Below are 20168 nucleotides of genomic sequence, written 5' to 3'. Positions count from 1 at the left end.
TGAGTGTTCGTGTCTCAGTGGGTATGGAGGCCAGAAGTTGATGTCAGGTCCCATCCACCTTATTCTTTGAGGCAAAGTCTCACAGTCAAACTCAGAGCTTGCCAACGAGGAGAGTCCCACTAGCAGGTTGGCTCCAGTGAGACCCTATCTCCACTTTTCTAAGTCAGAATTACAGGGGGTTCACTCAGCATCTATAGGTTCTGGAGATTTGAACTCTGTTCCTCTTGCTTTCATGGCGAGCACTTTAACCACTAAGCCATCTTCCCGATCCTACTCCGGGAGTCAAGAGAAACCGTTCACACACATCTCTTATCTTTTATCACTTGTCACTGTTGAGTCTCTTACTGTGCCTCAACTATCCATGAAACTTTACCACCGGGGTCTCTACCCATAGGATAAGGCTGCGATTCCAGAGGGAGGAGTCTTGGAGAGGCAGCATCCACGGCAGGAGTGTGAGTGGGGACAGGGGAGGCAGCACCCACCTTGCACACCCTGGCAACTCGCGGGATCATCAACTTGAAGACGAACTCGTACTCCACGGACACCTCCGTAAAGAAGAAGTAGACCTTGTCATCCTCAGCCTCTGTACCATCTGGGCTCTTGTGGATCACGTCAGCAAAGACGAAGCTAGGCTCTGTGGAGTGGCATCAGGATCGTTTCCGTACACGGAGCCACCGTGCCACCCCTCTACCTGCTCCCCATGGTACCACAGGCTAGCAAGCGCAGCCTTAGCACCTGGCGGCTTCCCTTCTAGGACATCTATAGAGTGTGTGTCACACGGGAACTCCAGGCCCAGATGATGCCTGCCACCCTTCTCAGCTTCACCAAGGTAGCCACAGAGAAAGCCAGGTGAGGCCTCCCTGCTGGCGAGTGGTCTGGGAAACCAGAGTATCTGCTGATTTAAACAAGGGACAAACCGGCCAGTGTCAGCCACTGGAAGGATGCCGAGATTCTGACTCCTGGGGAGCCCCAAGGAGAAACTGGCTGTCTCATATCTCAGACCCCAGGGTCTGACTCCACATCAAAGGGCTTAAAAAAAAAAAAAATGCCAGTATCACTGGCCAGCATCCCCATGAAAAGACACCCGACAAAAGGCCCCCATCATCTACACCCTGAAGTCAGACTGAAGATCTTGTTTGGCAGTAAAGAAACATTTCAACACCTCCTGACCAGACCCCGGAGGCTCCACATCTAAGATCACACCCCAGACTCGGTATCTACATTCTCCACTTCCCATCACAGCCTCGTTTTATTAAAGGCTCCCAAACTGTACTTTTGGGGGTGGGGATGGGGTAGACTGGGGTACGACAGTACCAGATTTAAACAATGCTGTCTGTTAGCAGTGAGCGAGACAGCTACTCTGGTGTGGGCCTCGGGCAATTCCAAAGGGTTCCTTCCCACTGCCTAGGATCTGACATGAGCCCCCATCCCCCGTGGTTCGGGGACAGCCAGAGGAACGATAAAATGGTAGGCTGGCAGCACCCACTTCTTACCGTTTAGCCAAGGGATGGCGTACTCTGTCCTCAGGGGACTGTGGGAAGAGTTTCGAGAGATGATGGGTTCGCTGCCCAAGAAATTATATGAAGTCCCAGAGTAGAGCTCTCCCCCTGCGGTGGTAAAGAGGGAATCAAGAAGGGGATCCAGTCAGAGCTTTTCTGCCTGTGGTGGAGACCGGGGACAACTGTTTAACACAAGTTCTGACATTAGCCCAGGCTGGCCCGTAAGCAAGCCTCATGCTTCCACCTCCACCGGGCTATCACACCCCTACCAGGCTGCCATAATTCATTTATTCCTTGCTGGGAAGGGGGCCTCCCCGTCTTCTGCGATACGAATTTCTGCTCCCTACTTCAGCGCCTTTCACCAGAACAGTCACAGTCACCAAATTTAACTGTGTTTTTCCAGGTTAACCGGTAATAGCTAGTCACAAATGAGAATTCCCCGCAGTCAGTATCGAGACAGCAGACAGACACTCCTCAGTGTCTGACACCCCAGAAAGCCATCCTAAGTAAAAAGCACTGTAGGTCGAAAAAGATGTGTAAGGCCCCTACACTGCCAGGTAGCGTGGTCCAACCTCACCTGCTTTATTTATTTTATCCCTTTTTTAAAGATTTATTTTTTAATTGCATATTTTTATTTACATTTTAAATGTTAACCCATTTCCTGGCTTCCCCTCCAGAGACCCGCTATCCCATCCCCCACCCACCACTTCTGTGAGGGTGCTCCCTCACTCACCCACACACTCCCTCCCACCTCCCTGCCCTGACATTCCCCTACGCTGGGGCATCGAGCCTTGACAGGACCAAGGGCCTCTCCTCCCACTGATGCCCGACAAGGCCCCTCCTCTGCTATATGTGTGGATGGAGCCCTAGGTCCATTCCTGTGTTCTCTTGGGATGGTGGTTTTGTCTCTGGGAGCTCTGGGAGTCTGGTTGGTTGATACTGTGTTCTTCTGATGGGGGTAGCAAACCCCTTCAGCTACTTCAGTCCTTTCTCTAACTCCTCCACTGGGGACCCTGCCTCACCTACTTTAGTACACTCAGAATACACACTTTAGCCTAGGACTGCACAGAAGTGTCACTCACGACGCCTGTATTATAATATAGTACCTAGGGGGCTGGAGAGATGGCTCAGCGGTTAAGAGCACTGACTGCTCTTCCAGAGGTCCTGAGTTCAATTCCCAGCAACCACATGGTGGCTCACAACCATCTGTAATGAGATCTGATGCCCTCTTCTGGTGTGTCTGAAAACAGCTACAGTGTACTCATAAATAAAATAAAATTTTTTTAAAAGTTTATAATATAGTACTGAATACCTCAAAGCTCACTAGATATTATACACTGACAGTGAAGCCTGAACCGTCATCCCAGTGTAAACTGTCTGTACAACAGCGTGTTACCCCCCCCCCCCCAGCCTCAGATGGACCACAGCAGGAGGCACGCAGCCAGGGAGCATCCAGCTGGTGAGCACAACAACTGACAGAAGCACTCGATGCCTCAGTGGGGCCTGAGTTTCCCGCTGAATGATAAACTCAAAAGCTCTCCCTGAGGAGTCTATGCCGTGTGCCGCTCACCTTCTCTGAAGGGAGCTCGGGGTCAAAAGGAAGCCAAGGAAGGCGGCACTGAGGAGGGAAGAGCTGAGAAGCCCAGGTGGCAACATCACAAGCCACCATAAACTCAAGAGCTTGAAGGAGCCTCAGACGCAGGACTCACCGACCATGACGGATGTGTAGCTATGGGCGGGGTCGAAGGGGCATCTTCCTTTGCCATCTTCGCTTTTCCCCAGAAACTTGAAAGAGGTCAAGTTCTACGACGGAATAAAAAGAAAACATCTAACCTCTCGGTGCTGAGGACCTGTCCCTGAACCATTTAAAGGTACAGACCCCTTCGTCTGAGAAGACCAGAGTGTGAACAAGGGGGGTCTGACCCATGTGGGCCCCACCCTGGGATCACGGACACCTGAAGGACATACACCTCGTGTGTGTGTGTGTGTGTGTGTGTGTGTGTGTGTGTGTGTGTGTGTGTGTGTGTGTGTGTGTATCAGAGTCTGGGATAGCCAGGATCAGTCATACCTGCTCAACTACACCACTCACACAATACGCTACACCAACCAAACGGAAACAAACCACACCATCCTCACCCCCGTTCTTCCAGCAGCAGCAGCTCCTAGAGGATCCATTCTTACTATCGAGCTCACTACAACACAGGCCATGTTGGGATCAGGCTGGGCCCTGCTCTAAGCCGCCCCATACCGTCTCCAGGCTGTACCTTGCTTTAGGAGAATCCACTTTGCCAGTGGCCTTTGATTCCACTTTGAGGGAAAGGACAAGTAGGCCCCGGGTGGACCTGCAAACCATCTGCCATGCACCGTCCACCCAAAACAGATGGATAAACAATTTACTCCTGGGAGCAGAAAGGGGAGCCACCTGATGAATTCACCCAAGCTGAGAGCGTTAGGACACATGGTTGCATTAAATATGCCTGGGACACCAGGCCCAAGAATTAACAGATCTAGGTTGTAACTTCCTCACCTGGTCCCCTAAAGTGATGGACACCCATCACTTTGACAGACAACCCCAATACGAAACTATCAGCTGATGCCGGTTTGTATACCTGGACATCCTTCTGCCTCGGAAGACTCTAGCTTCCGGCTTCTTGGAGGCTTCTAGCTCTCTAACGCTTGACTGCAGCGGCTCTCTCCCAGCACTGGCCTGACTAGAAATCAATACAGACTCTCTGAGCCCAGGTAACCCCCAAGCATCATTAGCTTGTATTCGTTCTATAACTATATACATGGCATACACAAATATTTGCTCTGAGCTGTGTAGCTATGACAATTAACACTATTAAGATTCAGAGAAGAGCAGGGAATGGTGGCCCAAGCCTTAAATTCCAACACTTGGGAGGCAGAGGCAGGCAGATCTCTGAGTTTGAGGCCAGCCTTGTCTACAAAGTAAGTTCTAGGGCAGCCAGGGCTAGGCAGAGAAATCTGGTCTCAAACAAATAAAAGACTGGAAAAAAGAATCTGACTTTGCCTCAGCCAGATCACCAAGGTATGCAGGACTAAAGTCATAAACTTATATTACTAAAACTGCTAAACCTTGTAGATTTATTGTTATTGAATACGTTTTGGCACTGGGGGAGGACACAAACATGTTTGGTGTCCATGTTTCTGGCAACACAATCTTGGGATAACTTCTTTCTACCAGACAAGGAAACCTATTTCACATGTCTAGCTTTCTACTGCTGTGGTAAATGCCATGCCTAGAGGAGGGAAGGGTTTACTTCAGCTCACAGTTTACAATCCCCCAATCAGGGAAGCCAGGAACTCAAGGCAGCAGTCTAGAGTCAGGAACTGAAGCAGAGCCCATGGAGGAATGCTGCTTACTGGCTCGACCCTCATGACTTGCTCGGCCTGCTTTTTTATACACCCCACAGTGGGCTGGGTGCTCCCACGTCAACCACTAATATGAAATGCCCTAGAGGCTTGCCTACAGACCCATCGCATGGAGGTTTTCGCTCAACTGTTTCCTCTTCTCAGAGAAGTCTAGCTTCTGTCAAGCTGACAAAAATAAAACAGAACAAGACACCGACACCATACAAGGAGAAACAGATCCATCCAGACATTAATACATAATGAATCAGAGCGTTCTCATATGGGGAAACATGAGACAGTTCACCAGCAAGTGACAAACTGTGAGGGCAATGCCCACAAAACGATGAAGAATTTCCATTTTCCACTTCTGGATACACAAGAGGCACACAGACACATGTGGAAGAATACAGCAGGCCAAAGCCTTAAAGAGACAGGAGCCAGCCACAGGACAGCCTATCAGAACTCCAGGATCGCTGAGAATATGCAAGTAGACCATCAACACACACTGCACATACTGGAGAGGCCGGGGAGCAGGGCTGCCCACCAGTCAGGAGCTTCCAGCTCTGCCAGAGACTGCTGGCTGGAAACCACAGGCCAGCAAAAACAATAAAGGTCACCAGTCAGGTTAGGAAGTGTGAGCTGAGGTGACAGTGTGACCCACTTGATAAGACCCATCTGTCGTCACACCTCCCAGGGATGCCCTGAGGGTACTGGGGCTGTGCCCTGCTCTAAGCTACTGGACTGGGAGGAGGGGGGACATGGCAATCACTGTGTTTTCTTAGCTGCAATGATAACATCAGCTGTGCAGGAAAATGTCCCCATTCTTAGGAGAGATACTCGTAAAGGCCTATGGGAACCACAAGCCATACTCTATCAAGTACACAGAGACACACACACACACACACACACACACACACACATACACAGAAGCACACAAGCAATTTTGGTTACATCCCAGAATACAGTTAGTTTAGCCAGGTAAATCTGTGCAGTAGCTCCCTCCCCATACATCTATACAAACATTCAGTTCTCAATTCTCTCTCGATTATTTTTTCTTTTGAGCTCTATCTTGTAACCTAGGCTGACCTCATACTCAGGAGCCTTCCCAAAGCGCTGAGGATTTCTGGTAGCCTCACCATACCTAGCTGCCTAAGTGAATTCCTAGTGAGTCTGTTTTGTCTAGTTACACCCCCAACTCAGGTGCGTGCGTGTGTGCGTGCGTGTGTCCGTGAGTGTGTCCGTGAGTGTCTTTACATGTGTGTGCGTGCATGCGTGTGTGTATGTACACGTTTCTGTGTGTGTGTCTGTGTGTGTGTGTGTGTCTGTGTGTGTCTGTGTATGTGTGTTCACACGCACACGTATGTTTCTGCAGGTGTGCCTGGCTGTTTATAGGCCAGCTCTACCTCCCCAACTCTGCCTTCTGTCTCACTGAGGTGGCCTTCTATACTTTTCCTTAAGCTGCTTTTTATCAGTATTTGGTCACGGCAAGGGCAAAGTAAGCGACTTGTATGGGTAAGCTTTCTTGTGCTGCTCGAGCTCACAGAGAAAATGGCTCTGGCGGCAGGGTTGCCCCTCCATTTCAGACCCAAGCAGGTTTTCAGTGTCCTCCCAGGCCCCTGACTCTGTGACAGAGAGAACAGCAAACAGCCCAAGAGTAAAAACAGCGTGCCCTTGAGAGCGGCTAGGAGGTGAATCGTCTGCAAGGAGCTTACTGTTACTTAATCTCGCAATATCAAAGTGTCTACAGTGGAAAGGGGTGGAGAGGAGGCCAGCCGTGGGAGCCCGGTCACGGAGAGGTGGCTTCAGCTGACTGCCTCAACTTCCCCAGTTAGTTCCTGATGGATGCAGGACGCTCCTGATGTGACGGCATCTCTCTGCTGCTGTTTGTTCTTTTACTTAAAACCCTTACCCGGAGTGGCTGGGAACCCCAACCAGCTCCCTTAACGAGACTACTTCCTTGACTTCCGCAGGATGTTTTGAGCATCCAATTTGGTGTTTTGGTATACGGCTACTGCAGATCATCCTACAGGCCTCACAGAACACTGGTCAGGAGGAACGGGGCTATGGTTGCTGTAGGAAGTCAGTCCAACTGTACAGTTCTTAGTCCTCGTGCTTTGCAGAAAGAGCGGGAGAGGCTGGCTCTGCTTTAGTCCCTAGCGAGGCTGAAGGTGAGCACGTAGGAAAGGAATATGCTGTGACCTTACCAGGTGGTCACAGGTGGGCTGGAACGCATTGGTCCCACACACGTAGAGGGAAGTGCTGCTAAGCGGCTGCAGCACTCGGATGTAGTTAAGGCACTCCGTCTGCAAGGGAAACACACACACCATTAACAGGCACCCACCAAAGAATCCGAGTGTCCACGTCGTAAAGGCCAGGCATCCATTGCCCGGTTCTCTCCTCTGCTCAGACTGGTCTGTCTATGCCTACAGAAGGGGCACACTGCACCGTGAGCCAGGCTCTGCAACGTGAACTCTATCTCTGAGGTCCACGGGCAGAACAGGTGCCAGGAATGACTTTAGCTCTGTCCCTAATAGATGGTCAGCCTGTCTCTGGCGACCAAACAAAGCCAAGACCAAACCAGAGCTGACCCTCAAATTGTACCGGGGAACCCACTACAAATGGCCATGTAGTTACCCTAGCTGAACACACACCGTTCATTTCTGATGGCCATCTCACCAAAACAGACTGTTGTACAGGCTCCTTCGGCCTTCCTGGGGACCCCACCCTATACTCTTGTCGCCAGCACGGAACTAGAAATAGCGACTAGCAGGGTCTAAGAGAGAGAGGCTGGACCCAAGGGGACGGCCAAGTGTGCATCCCTGAGGGCCCGGTGGGAAAACAAAGATGACAATTTGGAACCTACGTGCTATTTTAAGAGAGCAGTGCTTAGAGTGCATGGGCTATAGCCTGAAATGATCTCAAACTGGAAAAGGATTTTTGTTGTTGTTGTTGTTGTTGTTATTGTCTGTCCCCCCCAACAACTGTTTTCAAATGGACGGGGTATCATTCACAGGAGGGCTCCCTACCAAGTTCACTGTGGGTCCCCACGTGCGCGCTGTGGTGTAAAGCATCCGCTCACTGGCTACACAGACTGCCTGCAGCAGTCATCCCATCATAACGCCTGCCTGCCTGCCTCAGATCCCCAGTTAACACCCCAATTAGAGACCAGCAGGGGCGGTGAAAAGTGCTTAGTGAGCATTCGGCCAAGAAAGTTTAACTTAGAAAAAACAAACTGTGAGCGGCTGTTTGAATCTTTGTTTTTGAAATCAGCTAAGAACTGACAAACTCTGCCATCGCTGAGCCACCGAGATCGTTATCAGTGACAACCTGGCTCTTGTGATCTAAAAACATTTGTGATCTTAAAAAAAAAAAAAAAAAAAAAAAAAAACACCTGGGACATTTGTGGGGCACCAGGTGGGCACAAGAGGGTACCCAGAGCTCCTGAGAAAAGGGATACAAGGCTCAGTCTCCCGGAGTGGGCACACGGATATCCGAAAACAAAATTCAAAAACAAAACAAAAACAGAACAAACCAAATAAAACAACAAAACAAAACAAAACCAAGCAACAACAACACACCGTTCATTTCTGATGCCCATCAAATCCCTGAAACCTCTTAGGCCTCACACGGCTGGTGCACATGTGTGAGAGGCCCAGAAACACAGAGGGGAGGCCAATTTCACACCAGGTCCTAGCGGGCAGCAGAAACTACAGGACGTATCCTGTAGTCACAATGCCAGGCCATTTGAACAGGCTTCTCCAGAGCTGAGGAGACAGAGCACTGGCCCGAGAGCATCCATCCTGACGCCGGGGCTCAGGGAGAGCTGCCACAGGACCGAGCCCACCAGAATCACGTGACACCAGGTGGGCATGCAGAAAGAAGTCACAGTACTGGGAAAGATCCAAATAACTTCGAAATGTGCGTGTGCGTGTGCGCGGGCGAGCTCTTTGTGCTCACCTGCTTTGATTTCCCCTTCTCTGCGCACTTGGATTTTTTGTCTTCAGAGACCTTCCAGTATACCTGTGAGGGGGGAACATGTCAGAGCCGGTTCACTGCAGCCCCACTGGGAAAGGAACTGCTATAAAACAGACAACAGAAGGCACCCCACAGCTCAGGGCACACTGGTTTGCAGCCAGAAGAAAGCCAGACTAGGAAGACAAGACGTTCAGGGAGCGGGTAGGGGCTGAGATCTCAGAGTCATCCCTAGGGCTTCCTCATGTTCTGTGACCATCATCCCTAAACCAGCAGGGATAACACAGCCCTGAGCTTGTGACAAAACAGCAGAGGGCAGGAGAGACAGGCGGCTCAGTGGGTGCTTGCCAGTTAGCACGAGGACCTCAATTTGAGCCCCACAACTCATGTGAAAAGGTCAGCTGTGGCACTGGACATTGGGGAGGCAGAGACAGGAGGATCCTTGTGGCTTGCTGGCTGCCAGCCTATTTGACAAGCTCCAGAGACCAAGAGACCACGTCTCAAAAAAAAAAAAATTAAATAAAAGTAGACAGCACCAAAGGAAAGACGCCCAAGGTTGTCATCCTATGATCCCTGACTCCATATAATAAAAGTATAACCAATTAAATCCTATCCAAAATCGGGGGCTTTCATCTGTTATTTTGCATTTCTATCACATTTTTACTATGTGTAGATGTGGACGTGTGAGTGTGCACAAGGGAGGTGCAAGGACAGCTTGTGGGAGTTATCTGTGTGTGTGTGTGTGTGTGTGTGTATGCGTGTGTGTGTGTGTGATATGTGGTGTGTATGTGTGTGTGGTATAGTGTGTATATGTGGTGTGTATGTGTGTGTGGCATGATGTGTATGTGTGTGTGTGTGTGGTATGTGGAGGTGAGTGGGTAGTATGTGGTATGTATGTGTGTGTGTGTATGTGTGTGTGGTATGTGTGTGTATGTGTGTGGTGTGTGTGTATATGTGTGTGGTGTGTGTGTGTGGTGTGTGGTATGTGTGTATGTGTGGGGTGTGTGTGGTATGTGTGTATGTGTGTGTATGTGTGTGTGTGGGGTGTGTGTCTGTCTGTGTGTGTGTGGTATGTGGTGTGTGTTGGGAGGAGCGGGGATTGAACTCAGATCATCAGGCTTTGTGGCACATGTCTTTACCTGTTGAGCCATCCCTTCAGACCCTTCTCGACCTAATTTTTCTCCTGACAGTTTGACACATGCACAGAATGAATTTTAGTCATTTTCAGCCTCAGTTACTCTCTCCTCCTTTTAAAGGTGACCAGATAGCATACTACTCAACACAGCTCTGACATAGCATAGAAAGAGCCTAGCTGAGCTTCCTGGTGGAGGTCGAGCCAGACCTGTGCAGACTGGGAATGGGGGGGGGGGGGGAAGGGCGTGGGGAGATGGGGGACAGCAAGGCAGCCCCACCCACAGGGCTATGGCTGGGAAGTTGCAGGACCTACCTCATGTTGCTTCTCAGAGATGTCCAGCGCATTCACTGCAAAGACAGCTTCCCGGGCACCCACATACAGAGTGTCTTTGTCTTCACTCATCAGCAAGGAAGAGTAGTTAAAGATGCCTGGCTCGTGAAACTTCACCAGACCTACCTCTGTGGGCAGCAAAGCGGGGAGGGGGAAACCCAGGAGTCACCCTGAGCCTGTACGCACCCGGTCCCACCTCACTGTCAGAACCAGACTTGTCCTAGGGACCGCATGATGCTGCTAAACATGGAGCAGAGCTCAGGACCCCCAGGTAATCTCAATGCAGCCACCAAGTGCAAGAGAGGAGCTAGCCCATGGCTGGGGCCCTGAGGCTGGCAGGCATCCCTAGGCTATACCCCGATCTCCTTTTCTGTCTCCCAGGTCCTGTGGAGTTCCAGACCCCTCACACCAGGCTTCCAGCACATCACAGACACTTGATTCGGTGGCTTGAATATGCAAGGCCCAGGAAGTGGCACTATTAGGAGGCGTGGCCTTTTTGGAGGAAGTTTGTCACTGTGGCTGTGGGCTTTAAAACCCTCATCCTAGCTGCCTGGAAGCCAGTATTCTGCTAGCAGCCTTCAGATGAAGATGTAGAACTCTCAGCTCCTCCTGCACCATGACTGTCTGGATGCTGCCGTGCTCCTGCCTTGATGATGATGGACTGAACCTCTGAACCTGTAAGCCAGCACCAATGAAACGCTGTCCTTACAAGAGTTGCCTTGGTCATGGTATCTGCTCACAGCAGTGGAAACCCTTACTAAGGCACCTGGTCTACACTCTACCTCTTTAATGTGTTTTTAACCCTCCACTTTAGGTTTAGAAAGATATAATGATTTAGAACTTCCAAAGAAAAGTCAAGATGGGAGAACACATGTCTCTCCAAAACAATCTCTAGTCATTACCAGTGATTTCCAGAGACAAACGACACTTTTTTTTTTTGAACCTGCAACAGTTTAGGAACACGGTACCACGGGAAGGAAATAACGATACTAGTTGTCTAAGACAGGGTCTCGCTATGTGGCCCAGGCTGGCCTGGAACTCACGGCCCTCCTGCCTCTACATCTTGAGTGTGGAGGTTCCTGCTGTGATGCTGAGCTCCGCATTACGCTGGCATCAGTGAGTTCTGAACTTGCCTATGAGTATGAATCCCGAGTGTCCAGGTGGCTTTGAGGTGGGCATTCTTACTGCCCTTTACTTCCTGGACTCCATCCTCACACTGCTCCCTCCCTGGATCGTGGAACAGCCAGTGCCCACCCCACCCCACCCCACCCCAATCCTGGAGCCCTCTCTGAGGCTGTGGTAATCTCAGAAGTGCAGCTCAAGTGCCGGGCATGTAGTCAGCATCCAGTGAGCTAGGAGCTGCTGACGTCACATATCCTAACTCAAGTTTGGCACCTGCTGTGGGGCCTGAAGCAGCCACCAGGGCTTCCTCCTCACACAGTATCCTCCTGACATCTCAGCAGCTTAAACCTGCCCTGACAGACACCCCCCCCCTACACACACACACACAACATCTAAAGCAGGGACCCCCACACTCTCCAGAGCTGCGGGCACTTACGGCTTTCACACTCACCTCCGTGCTCCCAGGTGATCCGAGGCACAGGGGCGAATGCCACCGCGGTCCTCCACACAGCCACCAGGGCCAAGAACAGCCCCCTGACGGGGGCACACATCTTCATGGGCAGGGGCCACCGAGGCCTTCAGCAACAGACACACATGAATGGCAGTGGGCTGCTGTGGTGTAGCAGCAGGAACCTCTCAGAGCCCCAGAGCTGGGGCCAGCAGCACAGACTGGAGCCCATAGGGAGTGGGGTTCTTGAGTCCCCACATGTCAGGTTAGCAAAGGCCACTTTTACAACCTCATGCCAAAGGCGTTGTTCCCTTCCGACCTGCAAGAGAAGGAAATGACGAGACGGTAGGTCACGGCAGCTTCAGAAGGCTCTCAGTCCCCTCCATCCCTTCCTACGGCCTATCCTGTCTGAACCTGCCCGCTGAGGGACATGGAAGGCATCCAGGACTTGTGGGGCTGCCAGCCAGCCAGATCCTGTAGAGAGACAACAAGGCTAAAACACACCAATATGGAAATAACTGGCTAGAGGGACAGCCAGGTGCTTGGTGACATGCCACAAGTGAAAGGAATAATATAGGTCTCAGTTTCCCTGGAGGGCTCTCTTCCCAATTTCTGACACGCTAACCCAGGAAAATTATCAAACATCAGAGGATTGCAGGACAGGGCGCGTGCCTGAGAATGCATGTAAGAATGTACATGCATGGGTAGACACACACAAGTGCGTGTAGCCATACACAAATGCACACATGTACATACATACATATATACATACATACATACACACATATGTAATATAAGCACACACTAACCTTCATACCCATGAAAACATGCCCTCAGGGCCTCAGTTTGCAGGAGTAGCTAGCCACAACAAAGGACCCAGCTAGCCCAGGAGGCAACCCGAGCTCTTCCTGTCTCACCAGGAAGACGTTAATTACCATGGAAACACTAGCAATTAACTCTGATTTGTCCAAACAAGAAACAGAAGACCAGACCAGGCTTGGCTGTCTGATGGAATTGTGGCCATGGGTCTCTTGGGCCTTTGTCCCTGTCCTCACCTGCCCCCGTCAAGCCTGAGGCCCAGCACACACCAGGATCCCAGGATGCAGAGCTCAGCGCTGAATCACACCAGCTGCCCTGATACACAGATAGGCCTCACCTTTGGGTGTGGTTACTGGGAGCTGACAGGGCACAACAGTCTCCAGATGTGGACCCAATGCTGGCACAGCATCTACCCACCTGCCAGGCCTCCCCTGCCCCACCCTTCCTCCCACAGAGGGCAGGGCCAGCTGTTCTTGCATCTCCACTCAGGGCCCTATCCTTTCCTGTCTTCAAGTGCAGTCCTGACAGGCTGTCTGGCTGCTATCCCAATGGATCTTGGAAGCTTCTTAAAGAGCCCAAGCCCCTCCATCCTTCAAAGAGTGGAATATTCTAGGCCAGTGCAGCTGACCGTTTTCCTTAACTATTGCTATAGCTGAAAAGCAGGTACAGGTGACATGCAAAGAGGTGACTCCAGTTATAGGCAATGGTTTAACAAGGGTAGGTCTGGTCCCTGTCCTACCCTGGAAATTCACAGCAGCCAAGCACAAGGGGTGACTCCTACCCGGATCCAACCAGAAAGCAGGAAGCCAAGAACTGAGGCAGTGACGGGGAAACAGACAGCAGTGACCCAGACAATTATGAACTCTGGGTTTTGCTGAGCAAGTTCATGGTGCACCCTGCCACGTAAGAGCCATGAGAATCCTCTTAAAGCCATGGTCACCAACTCCCTCCAACACTGAGCATCCACAGTGCTAAGGAAAGCCAGGACAGCAATGTCACCCTGATCTTAAGCATCCCCTGGGTACAGAGCCACTGGTGACACAGGCCTAAGCCCAGAAGACCCTGGGCTTGGCAGAAACTGAAGATGACTGGAACAAGGGAGCTGTGACAGGCAGGAGGCCCTCTGATTTGGGTGCACGCGGTTCCAGCTGTAAGGATCAGGTAGCATGGGATGGATGCTTCTTCCCTCCTCAGATCGCCCTGATGGAAGCAGAGGATGGGGAGAACAGAGAAGGCTGAACACCAGGCAAGGTCGCCAGCCAAGGTCGTGCAGGTAGGGGAGTCGCATTCCGCTGTGCAGCCCGCTTGAACATTTTTAATAAAACATCCCTTCAGGGCTGGGTAGATATCTCCGCTGGTGGAATGTTTGCTTCTAACGCTCAGAGCCCTGAGCTCAGTTCCCAGAACTTCATAAATCCTGGCACAGAGATACACCAGCAGGTGGAGGCAGAAGAAAGAGAAGTTCAGAGTTATCCTTAGCTACATAGTTTGAGGCCAGACTGGGCTACAGAAATAAAATTTAAAAATACAAAGCAGAAAGAAGGCCGTTCTTCCAAAATTAATTTGGTGGCAGTGCAGGCCTTTAATCATAAAACAGAGGGAGCTCTGTGAGTTCACTGCCAGTTTAGTCTACATATGAGTCCAGGCCAGCTAGGGCCACAACTGAAACTGTGTCTCAAATAGACAAACAAGCAGGCGTACCAGATGTGGCGGTGTACACCTTTAATCCCAGATCTCTGGGGAAGAGGCAGGCAGGTTTCTATCTACATAGTGAGTCCCAGGCCTGCCCCGGTTACACAGTGAGGTCCTGGCTCAAAATTTAATTATTTATTTTGTTAATTAACTAAAATTAATTAACAACAAACTAATTAATTAATTAAGTCCTGGTAAAGAAGTGGGGCATGGCCAAGTAAGACACCAAGAAAGAAGAGTCCAGAACCAGGGGCTAACAGACCAAAAGGGCTTTGGCCAACACCAGACCCAACACAGTGCCCTGAACCTGTGAGCTGGCAGACGCACAAAGCCGCTAGTCAGGATGCCCCACCATAAGGTGAAAGGGCAGGGGGTGGTTCACAGACTCGGTGACCCACGTAGCTGAGAAATACAGGAATGTACATGCTGGGCAGGGTGTAGAAGGGCTACCCCGAAAGTCCATCTTCAGCAGCAACAACACAGAACCCTAACCTCTTCCTTCTCAGAACTGTGAGTGTCACCAGACACACCCATCCCCAAGACCCAGGATGAAATGCTACACACTCCCTCAGCTCCCTCACTTAGCCAAACACGTGGATGGGAGACCAAGGAAGGCACCGGACACTAGAAGCACGTTCACCCACCCAGCCTGGCCCCCTCCTGCCTCCGTGGCTTCTTGCTTCATTCTAGGTCACAAGACCTTGAGCTTTCTTCCTTCAGTGGGCAGACTGCCCCGTTCGACACATTTGTAGGCTACCCCGCTTCTAGCCAAAGAAATCTAAGTGGGAACTACGCGGAAACCATCCCACGAACTAGGCTAACTGTGATAATAAAAACACTAGCAGTCTGACCCTAAGCTCATCTCGATGTTGCGATCTGAAACGCAGACCAGAAGTCTGGAGGTCTAACAGCCCTTCGGTGAACATAAAAGAGTAAGGGTCTCTTCTATCCGCTGCAAAGTGGAAAGCCTCAGAGGCTGGGCCCTGAGCAACGGGGCTAAGAAGCTGGGCCAGCCTCCTCCCTCAGTCTAAGAGTGAATGACCCAACACATTCAAAATGGAGCAATTAGAGCCCCAGGGGAAGAGAGGATGGCCCATAGTGGAAATGTCATCAGAATGTGCTATCCTGGCCCAGTGTGTAGCCTCAGTCACTAAAGGGGATGAGGGTTTGGGGGAGGGGATGGTATACATTTACTAGGAGGGTAGGGTGGGAGGGTGGAGTTGCAAGACAAGGGGCCTCAGCTTGTGCCTGGAGTGAAAAAGTCAGGATACAAGGCTAAAACAATTCTTTAAGGAAAACAGTTTTTTAAAGATTTATTTATTTATTATATGTAAGTATACTGTAGCTGTCTTCAGACACATCAGAAGAGAGCAGGTCTCATTACAGATGGTTGTGAGCCACCATGTGGTTGCTGGGATTTGAACTCAGGACCTCTGGAAGAGCAGTCAGTGCTCTCAACCGCTGAGCCATCTCTCCAGCCCAGTGTCGTCTGACTGGGGTTGCCCTCAGATAGAAGGTATAAAATGCACCAGTTGGGGCTGGAGAGATGGCTCAGAGGTTAAGAGCAATTGTGGCTCTTGTAGATGGAAAACCTGCCTTCCTTCTCACAGCACCCACACGGCAGCTCACAACCATCTGAAACTCCAGTTCCAGGGGATCCCATGCCACCTCTGGCCTTCAGTGGTAGCCAGCAAACTTCTCTGCCAGTCTGGACTAAAAGTAGGAACTGTGGGGTTCACTGGGGCCCCGGGCTGAAGCACAGAACAAGCTCCGCCATGCTGTGCTCACTTCAGCTATGGGTTCCTGCCCTGCAGACCCAACCCCATCATCCAGAGTACAGTAATTTCATGGGCAGACACTAGAGGGCAATAGACTTGCCTACACCCTGCTACTCTTTAAAACAGGCCCCTGGGGACAGCAAGAGGCCAGAGAGGGAGAACTGAGAAGCAGAGGGAAGGGGGAGAAGACTGTTAGGCTTTGACTTCTTTTTCTCTTTTTCCTTTTTTTCTCTACACAACTCGCTGTTTGGTGTAATTTAAAACTCACTTTAAACAATGCGGCTGCCACACCCACACAGACAGGCTGCCACAGTGCCTTCCAGGAACGCTCCACAGGCATCCTCGAATGCCAAGTTCAGGACCTCACTCTCAGTGTTTAAATTTAAACAAAGGGATCCAACACCCTTCCCCCAGGGGAAGCTCAGGTCTCCCTGTGACAGCTGAGGCCCTCCAGAAGAGGGCCTGACATCCATTAGAGACAGGGTCATGAAGGCCCCATTACTACACTAAGAGGCAAGACTGCCTACTCTAAACCCAGGAAAAAGAGCTGAGGCCCCTCCCTGCAGCCTGTCAGAGGGCAGCTCTTCCCCTCCAGCAAATCTTGGAAATCTCAGCAGGGGCTGCAACTGAAAACAGGACCAACCCCAGCCAGGGCACCGTCAAAGAGTTGTGAGTACCCAGCTCAGGTCTGAGAATGCTAATGGCCTTAAGGGCCCTGTGTATGCTTGTGTTGAGTGTGCACACACACACACATTGTCCACACGGAGCTGTGTGCATCTGTGTCAGCGTATCAACCAGCGACACCACCCATGCACATGTGTGTGCACAGATGCCATGTGTGTCTATATGTATATGTACATGGGCACACCTGCAAAATGCTGAGTTAAATGTTATCTCTGTATGTAACAGCATAAATGCATGCATTCACATGTGCATACATACCTATGTATCTGCAGGTGTGTGCAAACACACAGGTCTACATGTTTGTGTGTGCGTGCATCTGCAGATATGCACCTAGATATCTCTCTCTCTCTCTCTCTCTCTCTCTCTCTCTCTCTTTCCCTCCCTCCCTCTCTCCCTCTGTGTGTGTGTGTGTGTGTGTGTGTGTGTGTGTGTGTGTGTGTACTGTGTCTTAGACTTAAGGCTCCTCTCTGGGACCTGACAGCGGGGACAGATCACAGAAGTGATACCATCAGGTGCTCACAAGACAAGATGCTACACAGACTTTCAGGTACCCTCCTGAGCACCATGGGTGGCAAATACCACTGGGGATCTTGAGTAGATGTGGATGTGATAAGGCAGACTATTCCCTGGACTCCAGATCCCTGAAGATACAGGCCACAGGGGCCTGCTCCACCTACTTCCAAGCTGCTCCTCGGCTCAGACAGGAGGTGGAACTGGCTGCTACAAGATGGAAAATAGTCCAGCCACACCTTCCCTCCCTTCTGGGTGTGGCCTTCCAACCACTCCCTGCCAGCCATTAGCGGGGTATCCCACACCTGTGATGCTGGCACAGGTAATGCTATCAACCAGCCTGACCACAGAATTACAGAGGCCCTGTCCCCTGAGAGGTCCAGGAGCTCCTGAGTGGCTGCCTGACACCAAGCTATTGTTCCAGCTACGGCGTTCCCAGGCCTCAGAGCGTGTCCCCAGAGCTAAGGAACATACTCTACTGTAGTTACACTGGCCAAGGACAGCTAGCGGGAGCAGCTGGGCCTCACCATCCAGGTCAACATTCAATCTCAAGCCACCTCACGGGCGCAGGCATCACTCAGATGGTCTCTTACCTCAGCTCATGGCCCTAAAGCACTGGGTGGGTGCCATGCTGGGTGGGAAGCCAGCCTGTGAGGCAAGGCACAGGGGAGTGATGGTCACAGAGCCTACTGAATGGCAGTGGGAACAGGACGGCACTAAGGAGGCAGAGAGAGAGCTGGGTGTGAAGTGGGGTTCCATGGAGGGCCAGCGGGCAGCCACCAGCAGACCTGGGCAAAGGCATGCCATTGGTACGATGGAGCTTAAATCCTGTCACGCCATCTCTTTCTATGGGTTTGTGATATGAGGGTGTCATTCACTCCTCTTCCAGCCCCACCGACTCATTTGAAGAAGCACACCAATCCTGGCCCCCAACTAGTTCTTACTATCCATCAGGACTCTGAATATTGGCCCTGGATCCCAGGGACCATGTAGCCCTGTACTGAGAGTGGCTGGCCAGGGGTAAGATGTTAGCCCTCTGGTCCTGGGTAACCTTCAGCTGCTACCTTGAGAATTACTAGGACACTCTAAATTTCTATGTGGAGTCCTGAACCCCAAAGTAATGGTGATAGGGGGTAGGTAGGGTCTTTTTGAGGCTCTGAGGCCATGAGGGCAGCCCTCCTAAGGATGCTCCACAGAAACTCCCTTTCCCTTCCCACCGGACAGGACATAATAAAAGCACCAAGAACAGCCAGGAGTGAGCCTTCCCTAGACACGGACTCTTGCCGTAGCTCCATCCTACAATGCGACCTGCAGAACTGAGACAGCTGTATTGCTTATAACCAGAGAGTCGGTTAATATCGAAACCAGGTCCAGGAAGCTAGTACCACAGACACCAGGAGCTGGTACTTACCCAGGAGGCGGCTGACAATGGCGATGTGCATCAGTGCCCAAAGAGAGTGAGGAAATTTCCATTACCGACGTTAACCACCATGCCCCTCATTTGCATTCTCAACTTTCCTTTATCGTAAAAGGTTTCCTAACTGCTGAGTTGGCTCTGTGGTGCCCAGCTCCTCTAAAGAACTGTAAAATCAAACACCACATAGTGTTCCCGGGTCTCCATCAGTCAGTGCTGGTGCAGTTGGAGGACAAGGGATTTGGGGCAGGGAAGGGAATAGAAACCCTGCCACAGAGAAGCTCTCTGGCTCCCTGGTGGCTCCAGCCTGCAGCCCGAGGAACTGTGAGGAGAAATTCCCCACTGTGTTTGCCACTGGAGCGGGACAGGAGGTGCACCTACACACCAAGCAGTCAGCGACCCGGGTGGGTGAGCCTGGGCCATCTCATGCCCGTTGCATCCCTCCACAGCGTTCCAGGGAAGGTATAGAGCCCAGGAGTGAGCTATGGCCCACAATGTGGAGAGCAGTGTTGACCTACACAGAGACAAGCAGAGAGTGTCCCGGGGGGCTGGTATTCAGGTGGACAGGGCTCCTACTATTTAATGTGGCTCTGGGCGCACGAAACTGCCTGCACTTTCAAATTCCGCAAATCCAAGGAACCTGGGAAACATCTGACCAACAGAATTGAAAGACAGATGGTCAAACAGGAAGGGGGATGGGGAACAAGCTAATGCTCAGAACCCCAAGGCCAACTGCAGACTTCCTCAGGAATAATGAGGTCTCAGTCTCGGGCCACTGAGATGACTCAGCCACTCTGCCCCACAAGCCTGAGGACTTGGGGCACAATCTGTGGTACCCACGGTAGAGAGAGAAAACCAACTCTGAAAGTTATCCTCTGATCTCCACAGGTACGCCAGGGCATGCACGTGCCTGGACTCACACGTAAAAGGCTCGTGCCCAAACTGTACCCAGATAGCCATGAAAACTGAATGTGTGTAACAAAGCTCGCACACCCCCAGTAGGGCCTCCCTCCTTACCCCAGCCTTGCCCAGCGGCTGTCTCTGTGAGAGGAAGGAGAGCTGCTACTTTGTATCACTGCACACCCAGGAAGAGGAGAATGAGGGAAGACAAGTCTTATACACTAATTCTGGTTATTTCTCTTAGCTTTGCCCGATTAAAATGCACCCCAAATCTGGGGTAGAGAGCCAGCTCTCAAGAGCCACTCCTCATGGCAGGAAGATGCAGTATGGTTGCTGTGGCCCTCACCAACTTTGTGAGAGGAAATGCTGGTCATCATATAGAGATACACACAGAGGGGCACTAGTGACACAGGACACACAATCACAAACACACAGTCAAGCACGGTCATGCAGGAGACATATGCACATAGTCAAGCTCATCCCACAGACGTGG

The 20168-nt window shown here is 51.2% G+C and overlaps 1 protein-coding gene across 32 annotated transcripts in view; it reads right to left on the bottom strand.

Moving 5' to 3' along the window:
* Sema4d (semaphorin 4D) overlaps positions 1–20168 on the bottom strand; it is a 107121-nt gene that overhangs the window by 26301 nt on the left and 60652 nt on the right. For 31 of the 32 annotated variants that reach the window (XR_015640757.1, XR_015640756.1, XR_015640759.1 and 28 more), the window contains 7 exons: positions 11882–12197; positions 10291–10436; positions 8829–8891; positions 7076–7174; positions 3209–3302; positions 1494–1607; positions 483–634 (listed from right to left, as the gene is read on the bottom strand). Coding sequence is in view for 27 of the 32 variants with exons in the window: in XM_087590394.1 (XP_087446520.1) it covers positions 483–634; positions 1494–1607; positions 3209–3302; positions 7076–7174; positions 8829–8891; positions 10291–10436; positions 11882–11987 (774 nt within the window). In the remaining 5 variants the exon portion in view is untranslated. 32 annotated transcript variants of the gene reach the window in all.

Source organism: Rattus norvegicus, chromosome 17, assembly GCF_021556685.1.
Source record: "Rattus norvegicus strain SHRSP/BbbUtx chromosome 17, alternate assembly SHRSP_T2T, whole genome shotgun sequence".
Taxonomy (NCBI): domain Eukaryota; kingdom Metazoa; phylum Chordata; class Mammalia; order Rodentia; family Muridae; genus Rattus; species Rattus norvegicus.
The sequence above is the reverse complement of the archived record's forward strand: the minus strand, read 5'-3'. Positions and strand labels throughout refer to the sequence as shown.